At 34.5% G+C, this 20,937-nt stretch overlaps 3 protein-coding genes across 6 annotated transcripts; 2 read left to right on the forward strand and 1 right to left on the reverse strand.

The window, feature by feature from the left end:
* Positions 1 to 6,699: 6,699 nt before the first annotated feature.
* On the forward strand, positions 6,700 to 11,192 carry LOC122279969 (aspartate aminotransferase, mitochondrial-like). 4 transcript variants are annotated; one of them, XR_006229705.1, is made up of 11 exons: positions 6,703 to 7,100; positions 7,188 to 7,273; positions 7,490 to 7,696; positions 7,795 to 7,900; positions 8,262 to 8,366; positions 8,457 to 8,629; positions 8,935 to 9,094; positions 9,198 to 9,293; positions 9,455 to 9,549; positions 9,674 to 9,829; positions 10,489 to 11,192. XR_006229705.1 is itself a non-coding variant. In XM_043090894.1 (10 exons), exons 1-10 carry the CDS (start codon positions 6,903 to 6,905, stop codon positions 9,777 to 9,779), a joined length of 1,326 nt encoding a protein of 441 aa, XP_042946828.1. In that variant the 5' UTR covers positions 6,700 to 6,902; the 3' UTR covers positions 9,780 to 9,998. The 4 variants fall into 4 exon arrangements, 2 of the variants coding, with proteins under 2 accessions (XP_042946828.1, XP_042946826.1); XR_006229704.1 differs by lacking the exon at positions 10,489 to 11,192 and adding an exon at positions 9,903 to 9,998; XM_043090894.1 differs by lacking the exon at positions 10,489 to 11,192 and having other exon boundaries at positions 6,700 to 7,100; positions 8,935 to 9,088; positions 9,674 to 9,998.
* Positions 11,193 to 12,001: 809 nt separating this feature from the next.
* Positions 12,002 to 12,969, reverse strand: LOC122279970. Its single transcript, XM_043090895.1, has one exon. The coding sequence runs from the start codon at positions 12,841 to 12,843 to the stop codon at positions 12,277 to 12,279; it is 567 nt and encodes a 188-aa protein (XP_042946829.1). The 5' UTR covers positions 12,844 to 12,969; the 3' UTR covers positions 12,002 to 12,276.
* Positions 12,970 to 15,506: 2,537 nt separating this feature from the next.
* Positions 15,507 to 17,601, forward strand: LOC122278722 (protein FAR1-RELATED SEQUENCE 5-like). The gene is made up of 5 exons (XM_043088905.1): positions 15,507 to 15,608; positions 15,693 to 15,764; positions 15,918 to 16,047; positions 16,131 to 16,951; positions 17,041 to 17,601. The coding sequence occupies exons 1-5, from the start codon at positions 15,507 to 15,509 to the stop codon at positions 17,599 to 17,601; spliced, it is 1,686 nt and encodes a 561-aa protein (XP_042944839.1).
* Positions 17,602 to 20,937: the final 3,336 nt, after the last annotated feature.

Below are 20,937 nucleotides of genomic sequence, written 5' to 3' on the forward strand. Positions count from 1 at the left end.
TGATGGACTCATTGGTGTTCCAATTTCCTTAGCATTTTCCATCCCAAACTTTTTCAGCAATTCCTTAATATATTTTGATTGATTGATGAATGTCCCACTTTTTGCTTACTTAATTTGCAATCTGAGAAAGAATGTAAGTTCTCCCATCATGCTCATCTCAAATTCTTCCTGCATAGTCTTAACAAAAATTTGACACATATTTTCATTAGTAGCACCGAATATTATATCATCAACATAAATCTAAATCAAAAGAATATCATTATTTTCATATTTAATGAAAAGAGTTGTGTCGATTTTTTCTCTTCAAAAAATTTTTTCAATCAAGAAACCACTGAGTCTCTCGTACCAAACTCTAGGAGCTTGTTTAAGTCCATATAGTGCTTTTGTGAGTTTGAAAACATGATTTGGAGAAATATGATTTTCAAAACCTGGAAGTTGCTCAACATATACCTCTTCATTTATAAAACCATTTAAAAAAGCACTTTTAACATTCATTTGAAAAAGTTTGAAATCTTATAACAAGCATATGCAAGTAGCATTCCAATAGCTTCTAATCTTGCAACAGGTGCATGTCTCATCATAATCGATTCCTTCTTCTTGATTAAAACATTGGGTTACAAGTCGAGCCTTATTTCTAGTAATGACTCCGGACTCATCTTTCTTGTTTCTAAAAACCCATTTTGTTCAAATAATAGTATGATTTTTGGGTCTAGGAACAAGTGTCCAAACATCATTTCTTTCAAATTGATTCAACTCTTTTTGCATAGTTAGAATCCAAGATTCATCAAGAAGTGCGTCATCAATATTTTTGGGTTCAATTTGAGATAGAAAAGCAGTATGATTGCAAATATTTCTAAGAGATGATCGAGTACTTACACCTTGTGAAGGTTCTCTCAAAATTTGTTCCACTGGATGATCTTTCACAAATTTCCACTGTTTGGTTGCATCTTGTATTAAATTTTGATGATCTTTCCTGATGGCTCCATGTTGAACTTCCTCTATTGTTTTCTCTTTGTTGAGAGTGAGACTTTCCGTGTTATTTATACCTCATGTTTCTTCATCAATAGATTTCTTGGAGAGTGGAGAATTAGATTCATCAAATACTACATGCATAGATTCTTGTACAGTCAAAATCTTTTTATTGAATATTCTATAAGCTTTACTATTAGTAGAATACCCGAGAAAGATACCTTCATCAGATTTGGCATCAAACTTGACTAAATTATCCCTGTCATTCAAAATAAAACATTTGCATCCAAATACATGAAAGTAACCAATGTTGGGCTTTTTCTCATTCCAAAGCTCGTATGGGGTTTTATCTAACTTAGACCTTAGCATAATTCTATTTATAACATAACATGCAGTACTTACCGCTTCGGCCCAAAAATAACTAGGCAAGTTGTTCTCATTGAGTATTATTCTTGCCATATCTTGAAGAGATCTATTTTTCCTCTCTACTACCCCATTTTGTTGAGGAGTTCGAGAAGCAGAAAAATTATGCACAAAACCATTTTCATCACAAAATATTTTAATATTTTTATTAACAAACTCTTTTCCTCAATCATTTCGGATACTTGAAATAGTATAGCCATTTTCATTTTGAATTCTCTTGCATAATTTGGTAAAGGCATTATGTACCTCATCTTTATGAGCAAGAAAGATGACCCAAGTATATCTAGAGAAATCATCAACAATAACAAATGCATAATATTTTCCTCCTAGACTTGCAACTCTATTTGGTCCAAAAAGATCCATGTGTATCAGTTGCAATGGTCTAGTAGTGGAAATATGTTTCTTAGTTTTAAAAGAAGTTTTTGTTTGTTTACCAAATTGACATGCATCACAAATTTTGTCTTTAAGAAAATTTGTTTTTGGTAAACCTCTCACAAGATCATTTTTTGAAAGTTTGGAAATAAGTTCCATGTTGGCATGATCTAATCTTCTATGCCATAACCAACTAGTTTCATTTTGAACTGAAAAGTAAATAGCATCTTGTGAGGTAATTTCTTTAAAATTAATTGTATAAACATTATTGTTTCTAAAAGTAATAAAACAAATATTACAATCATAATCATTCAAAATAATGCACTTATCCATTTTGAAAGTAACTGTAAATCCTTTATCACATAATTGACTTATGCTCAAAAGATTATGTTTTAGACCTTCAACAAGTAGAACATCTTCAATTATGAGAGAAGATTCATTACCAATTTTACCTATTCTCACGATCTTCCTTTTCGAGTTGTCTCCAAATGTCACGTGTCCTTCTTCTTTAGATCTAAGATCAAAGAACTTAGTCTTGTCTCCCGTCATGTGTCTTGAACATCCACTATCTAAAAACCACTTGTTTTTGCTTGTGGATGACTTCATGCATACCTATAAAAACAATTAAAATGATTTTTCTTGGTACCCAAGTTCTTTGGGTCCTTTATTTATTAGTATTAGAAGAAACAAGATTTTTAGGTACCCATATGGCCCTAACAGTCATTGTATGATTTCTTCTAATAGGACAAGTATGATAATTGTGATAATTTCTATTACAGAAATTACAAATAGCATGTGACATATATGAAGAACTTGAATGATTATAATAATATTTTTTTTTTACAAAATTATTTTTATGAAAAGAATTTTGATTATTGGACTTTGATATAGAAGGATTATCAAAGAAATTTTTATAAGATTTGTATTTTTGTTTTGGCATATATCCCAAACCTGCCTTGTCAAAAACAAATTTTTGACTACCAAGAAGTTTTTCAAAATTTCTTTTTCCATTCGTAAAGTTTTCAACAATATTTTCTAAATCGGTTTTCTTCTTATTCAATTCAAAATTTTCATCTTTCAAAATGATATTTTCTTTTCTTAAAATATCAATTTCATTTGTTAAAGAAAAATTTTTCTTTTTCAAAGCATTATATTTTATACCCAATTTTTCAAATTCCTCATAAACCTCTTCTAAAACATTTTGCAACTCTTCATATGAAGGATTTTCAATATTATCAAGATTTGTTACCTCAATGTCATCTTTAACCATAAGACAAAGATTTGCTGATTCTTCATTGCTTGCTTCACTATCTGAGCTTCATGAATCATCATTCCATATAGCTTTCATTGTTTTCTTGCCCTTGTCTGGATCTTTCTTTAGCAGAGGACAATCTGGCTTGATATGACCAGGTTTATTGCATTTATAACAAATTAAAGTGTCATTTTTACCTGAATCTTTCTTGAAAAACTTTTTGAAGGATTTCGTTGGAGGAGTTCTATTTTTCTTCAAGAACCTCTGAATTCTTCTTGTTATCATCGCAACTTCTTCATCTTTATCGTCATTTTCCTCATCTTCATCACTTTCACTTTCATAAGGAACAGCTTTAAGTGCTAAGCTCTTCTTTAGCTTTCCTTCTTCTTCTCCTCTTTTTAATGTGTATTCATGGGTGATAAGTGACCCGATGAGTTCATTGACTTCGAGCTTCTTGAGGTCTCTAGCTTCAAGAATCGCTGTAACTTTTGATTCCCACCGTTTTGGTAAAAAGTTGATAATTTCTCTTACTATCTCCACCTTGGAATAAAGTTTGTCAAGAGCTGTCAAGCTGTTTATGATGTTAGTAAAACGAGTGTGCATACTAGAAATAGATTCATCATCATTCATCTTAAACATTTCATATTCATGAGTAAGAATATAAATTTTTGATTCCTTGACTTGCGAAGTTCTTTCATAAGTTACTTCCAAGTTATCCCAAATTTCTTTTGCCGTAGCGTAATTCATTATTCTATTAAACTCATTTCCATTAAGAGCATTATATAATAAATTCATAGCAGTTAAATTTAAAGTATAAAGTCTATCGTCTTCATGATCAAACTCTTCTTCTTCCTTTTTGACTTTTACTCCATCAACCACTTTTGTTGGAATATAAGGTCCATTTACAATACATTTCTAGATTTCTCTACCTTGAGCCTGAAGAAATATTCTCATTCTAACTTTCCAGAATGAGTAATTATCTCCACAAAAGAGTGGAGGCCGACTGCTAGATTGACTTTCACCAAATGAAGCTGCAATGTTAGCTATAAGATCTTAACTCAAAAAATAGTTAATCTTATAATAGAGTTCTTAGCTCTGATATCAATTGTTACTGATCATAGGTCGCACCTATGTCACCTAACAATTGTACCTACCAGACTAGCCGGCTACCGTCTCTACCGGTGCACCATCACTTATGGTCGGAGAGTCTTGCTTCGGTGACACAGTCACAAGCAAGAGTTCCCATGAGTGATCTGTCTGTATGAACAATACAGGTCAACTAGCTCTGATATCAATTGTTGCCCAGATGACTAACACAAGAGGGGGGGTGAATTGAGTTATATTTAAAAAAATAACAATTATAAATCAAATATACAATATAAAATATAAATAAAATGCGAAACAGTAATAAATATAAAGAGTAAGGGTAAAAGAGAAGCAAACTTAGTATGTTAACGAGGTTCGGCCCCACTGCCTACGTCCTCGCCTCAAGCTACCCCTTGAGAATTCCCAAATTCACTATTCAACCTCCTTCAGGTGGAGTTAGAAACCTATTACACCTTTGAACAACAACGTTACAAAGGATCCGTGTAGAACACCCTCTACACTTGCAATCACCTTACACGTGGTGATTCAACTATTCCCCGTGTAGAATACTTTCTACACGCACAAGAGTTATACACACCATTTTTTTGATACAAAAGCTGATAGTAGGTAGGTTATTAGAAAACACTCCTCAATAAGTGAAATAAGAACAATATAGCGCAAACTATATCTCTCAAAATGAACAAGAATTAAGGCTCAATGCTTAGAGAAGAGAGAATGAAAGTTTTGAATGAATGTTATATGCTCTTGATGTTGTAAATGTGAAGCTCTCAAATGATCTATTTATAGACATATGAGACTTCATATTCAAATTTAAAAAAATTCACATGTCAAAGACAACATCATTCACTTTTTCAAAAAAATCAAACCTAATCTTTTACTTTTGGCATATGACAAAAGGAGCACACTTTCATTTTCAAAAAATTCAAACTTAATCTTTTACTTTTTGTATATGACAAAAGGAGCACACTTTACTTTTCAAATTTTTCAAACAAAATCATCTACCTTTTGTATAAGTCTAAAACAGCATAAATCACTTTTGAAAATATTCAAATAAAACATGCACATGTGAAAGATGACAATCAATCATCTTTAATATTTTCAAAGTTCAACCCTTTAATCAAGGCATGCACATGTAAAAGATGACAATCAATCATTTTTAATATTTTCAAAGTTAATTTTCAAAAATATCCATGCACATGTGGAAAATGTATTTTAATACTTTATGATCAAATATTAATTTTGAGCATTAATCCTAATTTCGAATTTTAAGAGATTTACAACATTACTCTACGATTTTAATGTGAACTTGTTTCCTTCTTTCTCATACTTGGTTCTTTGATGTACTTGACTTCATTGTGTGGATAACTTGAGCTTGAAACTCCTTTATTCTTTGAATTCATTTGTTATCATCAAAATCCATGTGTAGATTTATAATCACATGAAATTTGAAACCTTGGGTTCAACATATAGATATTTTTTATAAAACTAGGTGGGAGCAACGTGCAAAGCACGTTTGTCTAATTTTATGAAATGATTATTTGTAAAAAGTAATATATATTTTATAAAAATTATTGATGTCACTTAATAATTTAAGGCATATTGGAGAAGATAAAAAAATTAGTTCAAAATATCATATAATCTAATACATATTTATAACATCCATAAATTTAGCAAAGATGTATACGAAAAATTTAATAAAAGTCTAACACAAACGGTAGTTCAAAATATGTGTCGTTTGATATTTGTATTATAATTCATCAATTTATGTAATCCTGTAGACGATCAATAGAGACAACATTGAAATTCTTATTTTGCTGTTGGTTGAATCGATCAGGATCAATATAAAGTTAAAACATAATCTTTTTATAAAATTTGTGGTATAATATTTTTTATATATAGCATATATATAAATCCTAAAATATATTTTGAAGTTGTTGGCCGAATTTATTTTTTCTTGATTAGCTCAAGGATCACGATCTTTGTCACGTGCCCATCATAGCAAGTCCACTTGTGGAATATGACTTCGTGGAAGCTACGTCCTACTACCATGAAAAAAAAAACACTTTGATTAAACACAATTGTGTTATATATTATATGAGATTTTTAAATTTAGAATACTCAATAATCTGATTTAATGAAACGTATAATACACATGTATTATACTTAGGAATTCACGTCTTATGCACCTAATACACGTGTATATGTTAAGGAGAAAGAGAAAAATATAATAACTAATCTTTAATTACTTATTGTTATATAAACTATTAAGTATTGTAATTATTGTGATTAATAAATCATATAATAACATTGAATGTTATATCTCTCAATATTTATGTCTTCATTCTATATGCCGATTACATTCACACGTATTTAAACAAATGGTATTAACTTTAACGGAAAAATAAGAAAAACCGTTAAAACAAGATTTTTCGTTTCATATACACTTTTTATATATAAAAGATATATGATATGTAGTGATAAATAGTGATTGTTCCTAATATTTTCTCAATAAAAAATATTTGGACCCGTTTAAGGAAATTTTGAGAAATTGCCGGCTACCGAACATCCCCGCACCAGGATTGCTGTCGAATAAAAAAGTACACGGCTACTTGGGAAAGCAAAACCAACGAGCCCACTGGAACGAGTGAGACGAGAGGAAAAACCATGGAAACCCTCAACTTTCTAATGTTCCGCTACCCCCTACTTTTACTTGAGAAGAAACTTGGGTTTCTTCGAGATTCTACATTTCATAGGGCCTTCAGGGGGGTAGCAGAAACGGATGCAACAACGGATAATCATCAACATCATGCGGAGGTTCATCGGAGGAAGATTTGCTGGATCAACGAGGCTCATGTCAACCTCAAGCAGGGCCCTTGGTTGGTGGGACCATGTGAAACCAGCTCCTAAAGACCCCATCATTGGTGTCACGGAGGCTTTTCTTGCTGACACTAACCCCAACAAGATCAATCTTGGAGTGGTACAAAGTTTCTTCCTTCATCGAGGCTTTTGCTGATGGAAAGTCCTTTTTTCCGAGTTGATTCATCTGTTCCTGTTTCAATTTCAGGGAGCTTACAGGGATAATGAGGGGAAACCGGTAGTTCTACAATGTATTCGATATGCGGATTCAAAGATTGCTGGTTGCGAGTTCCTGTGAGTTATGATTGTTCGGTGTTCTTGTTTGAGCTTAATTTTCTTGTTTCCTTTTCTTTCCAAGAACATATACGTGAGGGTTCGTTCCGAGGACACTTGTTCGAACAACACGATAAATATTACACCGATCTAATTGAGTGCCTAAATTATAGATATTGGTGGTTCACTTGATCAATGTTCTAACGGCCAAATTTTTTGTGAGATTTATTTGGTTAGGGAGTCAAATGCTACTGAAGTGGGTTCAAAGTTGGTCGAGGAGAGTGTGAAACTGGCTTATGGAAAACATGCCCATCTCCTAAAGGACGGGAGGGTTGCTGGACTTCAAGCGCTCTCTGGTACTAGTGCCTGTCGACTGTTTGCTGAGTTGCAGAGGCGTTTCTATCCTGAATCACCAATTTATTTGCCTGATTTTACTTGGTCCAAGTAAGTTTGTTCTGCAACACTTTAATTCTTCTAGTGCATACGGTAGTAATTTAAGGATTTTTTTTAATTGTTGAGTTTCAATCCCGTGCGTTGCATAGCCATCACAATATATGGAGAGATGCTCAAGTTCCAGAAAGAAGCTTCCGCTACTACCATCCCATTTCAAAGCGTTTAAACTTTGCAGCTCTAATGGATGATGTCGAGGTTAGAGTCTACTTTTGAATTGTTAGTCCCGGGGTTGAGGATGATTTTTATGGTGGGCTTCCATTTAGAAAGACAATTTTCATGGATAATTTAGTTCCATTAAATCAGATAGACAGTTAATAAGGATTTTCTTTTTTATTTTCCTTTTGCATTAAAATGCTCTAAGAGAAATTTTCTATTTAGAATGATAACGCTCCTTGGACGTAGAATTCTCATAATTTATTCAACAAAATAATGCACTTCTTTTGATCGAGAGGCATGCATGAGGCCTTCAAATGTCTGCTTTATATACCTCATACGGTGACTGAATGACATAAATAATAGGCTGTCTTTGGTATATTAAGTTTGTTGGTTTTTATAGAATGCCCCGGATGGTTCTTTTTTCTTGTTTCATCCTTGTGCTCACAACCCAACTGGGGTTGACCCAACTGAAGAACAATGGAGGGAAATCTCAAACAAGTTTAAGGTAATTTGTTAAATGTACTGTTTACCTCAACGTTCTGCGTCTCCAATCCTTCTCAATTATCTTTAATCTTGGCCTCAAATCATTTTTCAGGTAAAGAATCACTTTCCCTTCTTTGACATGGCTTACCAAGGCTTTGCAAGTGGAGATCTTGATGTGGATGCCCTACCAATCCGGATTTTTCTTGAAGATGGACATCTAATAGGCTGTGCTCAATCGTTTGCCAAAAACATGGTATTACATGGACACCGAGTTGGTTGTCTCAGGTAAGCAACGATACACATGGATTCTGGAAAGTATGCATGAATTTGTTAGTAGCTAGACTAAAAAGAGGCCAGAATGACTTTAGTTATGGGCAGTATTTATAACATGCTTTTGAGAACTTGCAACATTTGGAGAAGACCGATCAATGCACCCCTTTGCCATACCCATATCTATTGTATCCTTAGGTGGGGAGGCAGTGCTATGCCAATGTAATACAATGCTAACAAGGTCAATAGCTCAACCATCCCAATCTGTCCTTTGTGGAGTTTACTACTGATCTTTCCCATTTTCTTACCCCTCTTTTTAGTGTCCTATGTGATGATGTGAAGCAAGCGGTTGCAGTTAAAAGTCAACTGCAGCAGATTGCCAGGACAACCTACAGCAATCCTCCTGTTCACGGTATATCGTTGGTCTCGACAATCTTGAGTGATCCACAGACCAAGGTCCTCTGGTTCAAAGAGGTGAAGGTAGTATATACTTTTCATGTATTTTCTCTAGTCTATTTGTTATCTCTTCCTTTTTGAGTTCGAAGAATTTGATATACCTTCAACGTTATCCTGACATCATAAGGTCATGGCAAATCGTATTAAACAAATGCGGATTACTCTACGTGAAACTCTTGAGAAGTTGGGTGGTCCTGTCAGCTGGGAGCACATAACTAACCAGGTGTGTAAGTGGGGCTTTTTTTTTTGGGGGGGGGGGGGTGAGGGCCATTATTTGGTTTTCTTTTTTCTTTAATCATGGCAGTTTGACTAGTATGATGTCATGAGCAAAATATTTGACCAGTTGAGCACCACTTGTAAACCCTCTAATATATTTGGCTGCAGGTTGGGATGTTTTGCTTCTCTGGATTAACACCTGATGAGATTGATCGTCTAGTAAGGGAATTCCACGTATACATTACTCCAGATGGACGTATGAGGTATATTTCTTTTAGTTTAGTGAGGAAATTTATTTTTAATAAGATTTTTACCTGTGTACATATTCCTTTTTGGTTATGGTACTGTTGTATTTAGTCACTTGTAATTTTACATTTCAATTGGCAGCATGGCGGGTGTAAACACAAGTAATGTGAATTACTTGGCAAATGCACTACATGAAGTTACGAGATATGAACGAGAAGCAGGAACTATCAGTAGCGTCAGTCTCTAGTATCTCATTTATATACAGTCTATGCAATGTTGCTTACTACAAATATTCAGGTATAAAAGAGGAAAGCCCCATGAAATTGCATCATAGCGGCTGTAGCAAAACTAATACACATTTATTGTCTAGGGTTACAGAGAAATAGATGAAATTGCTTGCTTCAGATTGGGGGAACATGGAATATTTACGTATAAGAGAAGTACTGGTCTATTATGAGGTGGTTAAGCCATTCTGTGGATAGTAATGACCGGATTTGAGTAGTTGGTACGTACAAAAGTATGAGCCTCAAATCCAGTGACTTAAATTTTTAGGTTAAGGTACTGTTGTCGCCAAGTTATAACCTCTTTAACTCTCAATGACCCAAGATCTTATCACATTTGCATTCAGATTTTAGAACATTCATTGTGTGGATCATAGATCCACGGATTGTATAGATCCGTGCAACTATCATGGATTGTTTGAGTCCCCACGTATGATATGATACAAGTACATATACTTAAGAAAAGTTCTTTCTCCAAAAGCAGTTGTGGCAGCCTTGATATGTAAGTCGTGTCAGAGGTTGAACTCCAAATTTTGGTAGAACTTCTAGCTATCATGTGGCCAGAAAAATTATTTAGCCAGAAACTTCGGTTCAGGCTACTAATTTGCCGTCTCTACAGAATTTTGTTGAATCTGTTGAATATCTTGGCTGAAGACATATATACGTATTATATAGTGTCAGATATCGTTATTTGTGTCCAAAATACTAACATACAAATGATGGCCATACGCGCACGTGGAACAACTGGCCAGGACACTCTCATGCAAGTTGCTAGCACTGCAGAGAAGCCATCATCAACATTTACACCCCTTTCTATCTTTGTTTTACTTTGCTTGAGATTCTCCGGCCTCCTCTTGCTTGATTAAAATACGAAGAATAAAACCCTTTGGTACATGTTTCTTGTTACCATTTCCTTTCTTCTTGGCACGTCTCAGGGGGACACGAAACGGCCAACTATGGACCATACTCTATATATATTATGTCGTCATTAACTTTTCTTCCATCAAAGTACCAAGGAAATAGTTCCTTAAAAAATGCATATAGAAACAAAATCGACGACAAATGTGAAAGTCGAAACTTATAACACAGCAGCATCATGTGCCGTGAACAGATTTTGAAGTTGATCAGCTTTGAATTTTGTTTTTCAAAATTCAAGAATGGAATAAATGGGTGGATGAATTTGGGTTACATATCCATGTTGTTCAATTATGTTACGTCCATGAAAATCTGCAGGGTACTTGAATTGAACCAATTGTATTCGAGTGATAAAAAAGAAAAGAAAAACAAAAGAAAGAAAATACACACACATACAGCCTTCCCCCTTCAGAAAAAGAGACAAAACTTTCAATACGGGACGGAGACAAAACAGAAGCAAAAGATTCACAACAATATAAACAGGCAGAATTAAATGTGTTGATGGAAACCTCTACCCGTCTTTCCTCTTGGCAATTAATAACCAGGGACAAAAAAGGACGAATAGACACGTCCAACTGCCATGTTTTCCAAGACACTCCTCCAACCAATTAAACATCCTAAAGCTGTTCTTTGGTAAAGCATGAAGGTACACACAACTAGATGGGGGGTGTTTATTGAGGTCTACTCCTACCCCCTCTCTTTTTCTAGTTTCTTTAATTGGCCTCATAATCTACTGGCTTGCTCAATTATTTTCAAACAAACAAAAGTACTTGCAACACAAGATCATGCTATTACTGTCCGGCCAGCTTGACAAGAGCAAATTTTACTAGCATCGGATCGATGATATTGAAATGTCAGATGCACTTTTGTTCACGGTAATGAACAGTGAGCCAGTTCATTTGCATGCAATTTTTGATTTAATGGACTGATCATAAGCAAGAGAAAATCATGGAAGGGACACCTTCTTTCACGGTAATGAACAGTGAGCAGTTCATTTGCAAGGGACACCGGCCACGTGATCATATGAAGGAGAAAATCATGGATTGCATACCCTCATTCTAAACACCGACAACTTAAAATCAGGAAAATACAAATTACAAATACTCGTATAGTACTATTACGGCCATATATATATATGTTTTTTTTTTACGTTCATATATGCCACTGATCCATATCATCGATCAAGGTGCATCTTTCCACTTGTTTGAACATATATATATATATATATATACCAAATTTAGCCACATTATGATCATTGATTTCAAGAAGAATATATAAGAACAAGATCAAGGACGAGCTTTGTTGATAAATTACATGGTTTAGATACATTTTAATTGGGACCCAACTTTCTTTTATTTCAGATAGATATGATAATAAACAAGGTTTACCACCATAAATTTCAGAAAGTTTAGGTAGTTTAGATAACTAGTTACTACAATCGAACAAATGAGGCAACATAAACAAGGCAAGTATGTAGGCAGCGCGCCTACATATCAATTTCTTACCTTTAACAACAAGGCCTTTTTTCTTTCAAAATATTACAACCGGTCAGCCGCGAGGCCCAGTACTGCCAGAGCTAGCCAGTACTCTACCGATGCCAAAACACAATGTTGAAGTTGGTGAACGAACGGTCCCGTCATCATGATCTTCCCTGGAATCGAAGGATGAGCCTTGGCTTAAAAATCGCTTCCTTCCCTTGAGCTTTGTAGTAGTAATTGGAGAAAACAATGATGAATCCGATGATGAGAATGATGCTGAAGTGCGCGACGGAGACGCATTGGTTTTTCTAAGACGTATTTTTGGGAATAAAGCGTAAAAGAGATTGGATCTTGAGTTGTTCTTCTTAACGGACTTTTTATTATTGGAACTGCTATAATAGGAAGGAGGGGGAGTGAGAGGGGGTACAAGCGCAGTGTCGGAAAGTGTATGATGTTTAGGGGTACCAGGGCGAGACTCCCACATGAAGGGAACAGCACCAGAAGCTCCTCCATAATACACCCTGAGAGAAGGGTTAGCCACGGAGCTTTCTCTGGAAAAAGCCTTAGAGAAGATCAACTTATCATCTTGCTTCATTTGAAGGGACTTTTGGGAAAGCTCAGGGCTACCACTGAACATTCGTCAGATTGATGGAATTTCTGAGTTGGGAAAGGAAATGAAGATGGGAGATGAAGACCGGCCTTGAGCTTTAGCTTAGTATATTTCGGATTATATTATATATAAGACTACCACATGACAAGTAAGCTGTCACGGTACGGTTCTGAGTAGTGAATATATATATATATATATATACATACATACATACATATATATATATATATATATATAAAATACATGCAAGTTGATTATGGACTACATGATGAAGTCGCGCACACAACGTTTGATGTACTCTGTCCGCAACCATTTTGACCATTTCCCTGCATGTTTATTTTTTTGTTGAGAGAACTTTTAGTCCCTAGCTAGCTGTGCATGTGCATGCCTTCCTACCTTTAAGCTTGTTCACTATTCTCTTGTGCTCCATAGTAAAGTAAATTAAAGTTCAAAATGATGGAGACCACAATTTCTGCTAGAGTCCCGAAATTAATGAAAGAACGATTCTCCGAATTAAATAGAATAAGAAAGCTTCAGAAAAAGGACGACAACAGAAAATTAAACTCTCAAACTATCAATATCTAACTCCGATTTGAAATATAAGTATGAGTTATGCTCTTGCTAAGATATGATCTCCATTAAGATATATAGATTAATTAAAAGTAAGTGAAGTTATAACATGATAAATAAGTGAAGTTATGACATGACAAAAAAAAAAAAAAATGAATTCTAGGTATGCAAAGTTTTGAATACCATAGTAACCATACCAGATGTCGTACCAGTCAAGACATTGGAACGAAATATTTCGATATCAGTATCGTTTCGGGATATGTGATATATAAATAAATTATATATATAAATATATATAAATTATATTCTAAAATAATAGTCTATATATATATATAAATTATAAATAGTCTTATCTAAATTGAAAGTTAAAAATTGATCTTGTAATTTGAAAAATAAAATAAAAAATAAAAAGCTAAAATATCGACCTATACGACTGGTAAAACAATGATGTCATGTTCAAATTAACATGTATTTGTGATATGTTGCCCGATCACAATATATTATATGCATCTTCCACGACTTAATTTACACAATATTGATCATAAAGACGTGTCATGCATTGCATGGTCCAAATTAAGGGCCATTTGATGTAGACCCGAAAAGAATCTAGCAAATGGCTTAAAAGAAAGAGTAGTACTAGGGATCCACAACTGTAGCAGAGCACACTTGCACATCATACGTGGTATCTGAATTTTTTTTTTTTTTAAATTGAAAACGTGCGTTTGGAGAAATGGGGTCCTTGGTAAGCTAGATATTTCGAAATCAACCCGCGAAAGCTCCCGTTCGTCGCCCGCGTGAGAGGTTCCTCCGCCCAGCACCACCGGCGACGCCGTCTCTTCGGCCAGAAACAGCGAGCACAGTACTTCATCTGCACAGAGCTGATTTTGCTTGGGAAACCAAATAAAAGAGTAACCGGTCAGTGTTTTGCAGCTGCGAAGACCTCCCTCCCTTGCCGGCGCCACCGCTGCTGAACCGAAGGTAAAAAATATTCAGACCAATGAACTGTCATATGCTTACGTTTATCTTGTGTACACAGAGGTTAGTTTTGGGTTTTGTGAGATAGATATTGTGGATTAGGGCATGGTTAAAAAATAATGTTGCATGGCTTTTGACGTCCAGTTTCGTCCTCTGCTTTCAAGCAGCTTGGTCCATTGTTTTTTATTTTTTTTTATTATCTGTATTGAGAATCAGTTTTTTTATCTTTTGCACGCATTCGGACTAATTATTTGTGCCCCTCCAAAGTCAGAACTACTAGCTGGTTCTTATGATAGTGCAGAGTATGAGCATTGTAAGGGAAATGCATGCTCGTTAAGTATTTCAGCTCATACTCTGTTCTTACTCTCCCTTCAAGAATTTTTTTCGAGATTTAGAGAAGTAAGTGGTGGGTTAAGCTGGAACCTAGGTAACAATTAATGCTTTTTATTTCATCATTCATGTTGCATGATATTTAGTGTTCTCTGCTTACAAGGCATATAAATGCCATAAGAACATAAACTAGTTATGACCAAATACATATTGATTAAGCTTAAATTTTTATTCCGTGCTAATGCTTAAACTTTAATACATATTGATTAAGCTTTAGAGTAGAAAAGAAAAGGGAAAAAAAATATGATTCAAATGATATTGAATTTATAATCATCATTTATATGATTTTCTATAAATTGTAGTGCAGAAGGGTCTGTGACTAATTGTTTAGAGTAGATAAAATTTGTTTACCAATACAAAAATTGTTTAGATTATATGAAGATAAATTGTTTGTAGGCAGTGGCTATATGCATCTGAAGGAGAAACCCATGGATGTCATTACTTTGAAATTGTCATCTTGGACTTCTTCCTTGAGCACATAACCTGACTTTTCATTTAGCGAGATTAATTTTTATTTTTTATTTGTTTTTTAAAGGGAAAAGAGATAAACTTGTGTTGGAGTTTTGCCGTTATTGAATTACATTGCATTAATAACTATGTTATAAACCTAAAGATAGTTAATATGCAATAATTGGAAACAGTTTAGAAGTGTGAGATTATTTATTAAGTGTGAGTGTTTAATGTTGATATAATGCGATTTGACATCATATGAACATCGCCTTTAAATATTTTGAAGACATCTTAATTTTAGTGTAATGGGGGAAGAGGAAGATAGAATGGCACCCAGGCCTTCAACGTCGACTTCACAGCCATTTTACACGCATCAAAATGAATTTGGAAGTCCAAACTTAGACCATGTAAGTCGGCAGGTTGATGATAGCATTTTTAATAAAGTGTACTTGACGTGCTCATGCATTTAACTAATTGCATAAAACTTGCAGCACCCTCACCATATGCCCTACCCTCTGGCGAGTAATCTGGAGGATTTTATTAGAGTTGAAGATTCATTCCGGGTATATTTCTGTTTGTTACCCAAATTCAAAAAATTTACATGTTATTTTGTTTGTTTGAGGATAGCTGATTTTTTCGAATGCCAAAAATTTACATGTTAATTTGTTTGTTTGAGGATAGCTGATTTTTTCTAATGCCGTGCTGCTATTGAGCAGATGCCCACTTATACTCAGTACCAATCCTCGAGTAATCCGGATGACTTGAGGCAAGAAATGCCCACCACGTCAATTATACCAAATAGTGATGAATTTGAAGAAAATGTTGGAAGTTGTCATGATGCTGATGGTATATCTACTTATTCGATGCTATGTATTTAATGACTCTAATTTTTAATTCTTGCTAATTCCTCATTATATTTCCATTGATAGAAATGTTCTTTGACATAAATGAAGATTTGGAGGGTACCACTGTTGTCCCGGATGATGAGGTACAAGTTGAACCACCAAGATCCGGGTTGGAGTTTGACAGTGAGAAAGAGCTTGTGGCGTACTATAAGCAGTATGTCAAGCAAGAGGGTTTCGATGTAAAGACACAAAGGACTAAAAGAGATGATGATGGGAAGCCTGTGTATCTGACCATTGGTTGTGCCCGTGGTGGAAAGTACCATCCAAAGCCAAACAGTAATATCTCGAAGCCACGGGCAACCACTAAAACGGGTTGTAAGGCGAAGGTAAATGCAGCATTGAACAAAAATGGGAAATGGGTTTTCACCACTACTGAGAATTCTCACAACGATATTACTGTGAGCCCCAAGAAAAGTAAACTATTGCGATCTCACAAGCACCTAGATCAGTACAGTCAAAGGATCTTGGAGCTGAATGATAGAGCCAGTATACGAATGAATAAGAACTTTTATTTTCTTGTTGTTGACTCAGGGGGTTATGAGAATCTAGCTTTTCAAGAGAAAGATTGTAGGAATTACATTGACAAAGCTAGATATTTAAGGTTGGGCAAAGGAGGTAGTGATGCACTTAATGAGTATTTCAAGAGAATGAGAGATCAGAATGATGGCTTCGTTTCTAATATGGACGTGGATGATGAGGGAAGGCTACGGAATGTGTTTTGGGCTGATGCACATAGTCGAGCCGCCTATGAGTATTTTGGAGACGTTGTATCATTCAATACAACATACCTAACAAATAGGTATGGTATGCCTTTTGCTCCATTCGTTGGTGTTAACCATCATGGGGTTTGATAATATTTGGGGCGGGATTGCTATCAAGCGAGGACACACATAGTTTTGTTTGGTTGTTCCGGATGTGGTTGGATTGCATGAAGGGTAGGGCGCTGAGGTCTATCATAACCGACCAAGATAGAGCAATGAAGAATGCGATTGCTGCTGTATTCCCTGAAACTCGCCATAGATATTGTTTATGGCATATCATGCGCAAACTTCCTGAGAAGTTAGGCTCGCACGCCAAATTCAACCTTGGGTTGAAGACTGATATCCATTCGGCATTATTTGATTCACAGACCACCACAGAATTTGAGGTGTGCTGGGGTCAACTACTTGAAAAGTATGATCTACTCGGCAACAGTTGGCTTCAGTCCTTATATGAGGAAAGGTCCTTTTGGGTTCTTGTTTTCCTGAAGAGTGTATTTTGGGCTGGGATGAGCACAACGCAAAGGTCTGAAAGTATGAATGCATTCTTTGATGGGTATGTCCATGCTGGGACGACATTGAAGGAATTTGTCGACCAATTCGATAATGCTCTTAGAAAGAAAGTGGAGGTCGCTGATTTCAATTCTAGCAACCAAACTATCCCCTGCGTCTCCCCTTTCAACATTGAGAAGCAGTTTCAAAAATTCTATACGGATGCAAAGTTTAAGGAGGTCTAAAAAGAGTTTATGGGCCTAATGTGTTGTAATTGTTGGTTGGTAGGCACACATGGGTGCATTTTAACATTTGATGTGTTGAATGAAATATCATTTGATGAGCAAACCAAAAGACTTCATTACTCAGTTTACTATAACGAAGATGAGTGTGAGATAAAATGCACTTGTGGTTTGTTTGAGATGAGGGGGATTATTTGTAGGCATGCACTTAGAGTTTGTCAGTTGAAAAATATTAATGTGCTGCCGAAAGTATATTTCCTAGATCAGTGGAGAAAGGACTTAAAGAGGCATTACACATTAATCAGAAGTAGTTATGATGACGTGCGGGGTAGATCGGACACGCGGAATTACGAGCTTATGATCCAAAGATGTTCGAAATTAGCAACCAAAATATCCGCAAACAATGACAAAGTCCATGCATTCCTGCACTATGTTGACAAGTTTGATAAAACATGTGAAGGTTCCACATCTCCCTCGACTATCCAAACAACGATGGCCAACCCAACGGTGGCCATGGATAAGGGTAAAAAGATTTTAAGCCCTAACGTCGTTCGAGGGAAAGGGAGACCTCCAAATAAGAGGAAGGCTCCACCTGTGGAGAAATTGGCAACAAAGTGAAAAAAACAGGTATTAATTGTTCCAGATCTTAACCATTGTTACTTGCGCTAGTTAGTAGTTCAAATTCTAAAATTTTTTGTTTTTTGGTTGATGGATTTTAGACTTGCAGGAAACTCTTGGTAAATGAAAGTGAAGTGGGTGAGAGCCCAGGATCCCAACCTTAACATTGTAGGAATTTTGCCAATGGCTCAAGTAACAACTCTTTCTAGTATGTATTACATTTAGATCTTTATTATATTGTGCAGGAATTTTTATATAATACCCGATGACTTTTCAATCACATGCAGGTGTAAATATTGATTTTGTGAGCTGTTGGAAGTTTTTGTATAATTGGTGTTGGTGTAGATAAGGGTCTTGCTTAAATCAACCAAGAAAGTGGTAAATATGTTCTTTGACATAACTTATTGGAATTAGTTGAGTTGGGTTCTGAGTTTTTTCTGAGATGTATAGTTGGAATTTCTGTTTATTATCATTTAGCTTCTTTGATAGATTGATATTGCAAACCTGTCCTCAGTCCTGTATTACATAAGTATTAAGTATTGTTCAAATCTTAACCAATTTCTCTTCTTTTACTAATTGGGTGTAAGGTAGCTAATTGCATGGCTTTTCGGCTTTTTGAATAGTTGATACATAAGAGGGACTGGTAGATGTAGATTGTGTTGATTATCATTGATTTAATGTTGATTATTGATCCAAGTTGATTTAATGTTGATCATCATCTTTTACTAATTGATTTAATGTTGATCATGGTTTACCAAGAATTTTTTCTTGTATGTATTAATAATCTGGTCTACCATGAGATATTCATTTAGGAAAATGCACAAATTTGTTAAATAATCATGACATTATTGAAGTTTATTTTGTATGATTAGTGCTAACGTGTCCGAAAGTATTTATTTGGATGCAAATTTAGACGTTACTATATATTTAAAATAACCACTATGACATAACATGAGCCTTGCCCATTTCATTGTAGTCCTGTTTTGTAGTTATCGAAAAAAATCAAGTATATTATAAATACATAAGAGGGACATACTTGTAACAGCCCACTAGAAATTCAATTATGAAATTTCTATTAACTTTAGGAACCTCGTGAAAACCCCATAAGTTTTCACGAATCCATTAATCGTATAGGTTTTTGTCTAACTACATAGTTAGTGTTATTATTTACTATGGTATCAGAAGTGTGTTTTTGATTATTGGAGATAGTTAGAAGTGTCAAAATGTATTATGATTTGTGCCATTAGACTCGGAGGGTTATTTAAAGTCTTATGGTGCAATAACATTTTTTCATATTTTCGGACAAAACGTCTGTTCAAAACTGTAGATATTATTGGATAAAAAGAAATATCTTGAGGTAATTTTCGTGAATATTATTGGGTAAAAATATTTTGAGTTGATTTTTATAGATATTATTAGATAAAAATATCTTAAGTAGTTTTTTTGTAGATATTATTGGATAAAATATTATGAGATAATCTTTTATAGATATTTTGGGTAGGAGAAAACCACACTCAACTCTCAACTCCAGCCTTATCACCTCCCTTATCTCGTCCATAAATATGTCCAGCCAGCACCCATGAACTTATCTTCAATTACACCTTCCAATAAAAGATTATCAAACACTCTCTCTCGGACAGCTTTTAGGAGTTCTTTTGCACGCCCATTTCGAAGCTGTTGTAAGTGTTTTATCATAAAGTCTCCTTCATATAAGTTGTTCATTTTTTAGTTTAGTTTACATGGATATCTTATTTGCCCCATTTGAAGATCATTTGGTCAGTTAAATATTGTGTAAACTATAGAAAGGTCATTCTGGGAGATAAACTGGAGAATATGTTATAGTTTGGAGTTTTTGACCAAGCTAATGGATAGATATTGGTCCGAAATTTTTATGGAGTATTGTTAACATGTATATGTGACTATTGGTTGAGGATTTTTGCATGATTAAAGGTTTTGATGAAAGATTTTCTTAGATTTAGAAACTTAGAAACTGGAAGAAGAAAAACAGTTTCTGTTTTGAGAAAGTTTAACTCTTTGGTGGTCTAAACCTATTCTAATGACTTTAATAATTTTATTGGAGGATCCTAAGTATCTTATATACATGTTATATTATTATTTTGAAGATATTTGATGTTAGTTTCAAAGATATGAAATTTTATGCAAAGAGATATTCAAATAAGCCAAAGTGTGGATATTCTTGGCTAAATTTATGTTTTGGTTAATTTCTAACCATGTGATCTTGAATTAGAAGCTTATATATGTTTTAGGACATCTTTTTAAACCATGTTATGGTTTGGTTTGAAGATCATATATTTATAAGTCATAGATCAAGAGATTTATCAAAACTAGTTGAGGAAAAAGTTTCTGTTTTTGGACTAAATGTAAAACCAAAAACTCCAAATGTTATTTTGTGATTTTGGTGACTTTGGTTTGATGATTTAAAGCATGGTTGATATTAGGATGATATTATGAATATGTTAGAAGTAAGATTTGATTTTTGAAACTCTTGGAGATGTTTTGATTTAAGGTCAAAACTTGTGATTCAAGTGCTTGGATCTTTTTACAAAAAAAGTTTGGTATTGATTATTAGCTTTTTCTAAATGGATGTTTTAAGTATGGTTTTGAATTTAGGATTGGAAGATGTTTGTTGTAAAATTTTGGTTTAAGCATGAGTTTTGAAGTTGAAAAGAATTGCAACAAAAAAATCAAGGGAAATGGCCT

This window comes from Carya illinoinensis, chromosome 10 (genome assembly GCF_018687715.1).
Source record: "Carya illinoinensis cultivar Pawnee chromosome 10, C.illinoinensisPawnee_v1, whole genome shotgun sequence".
NCBI classification, from domain to species: Eukaryota; Viridiplantae; Streptophyta; class Magnoliopsida; order Fagales; family Juglandaceae; genus Carya; species Carya illinoinensis.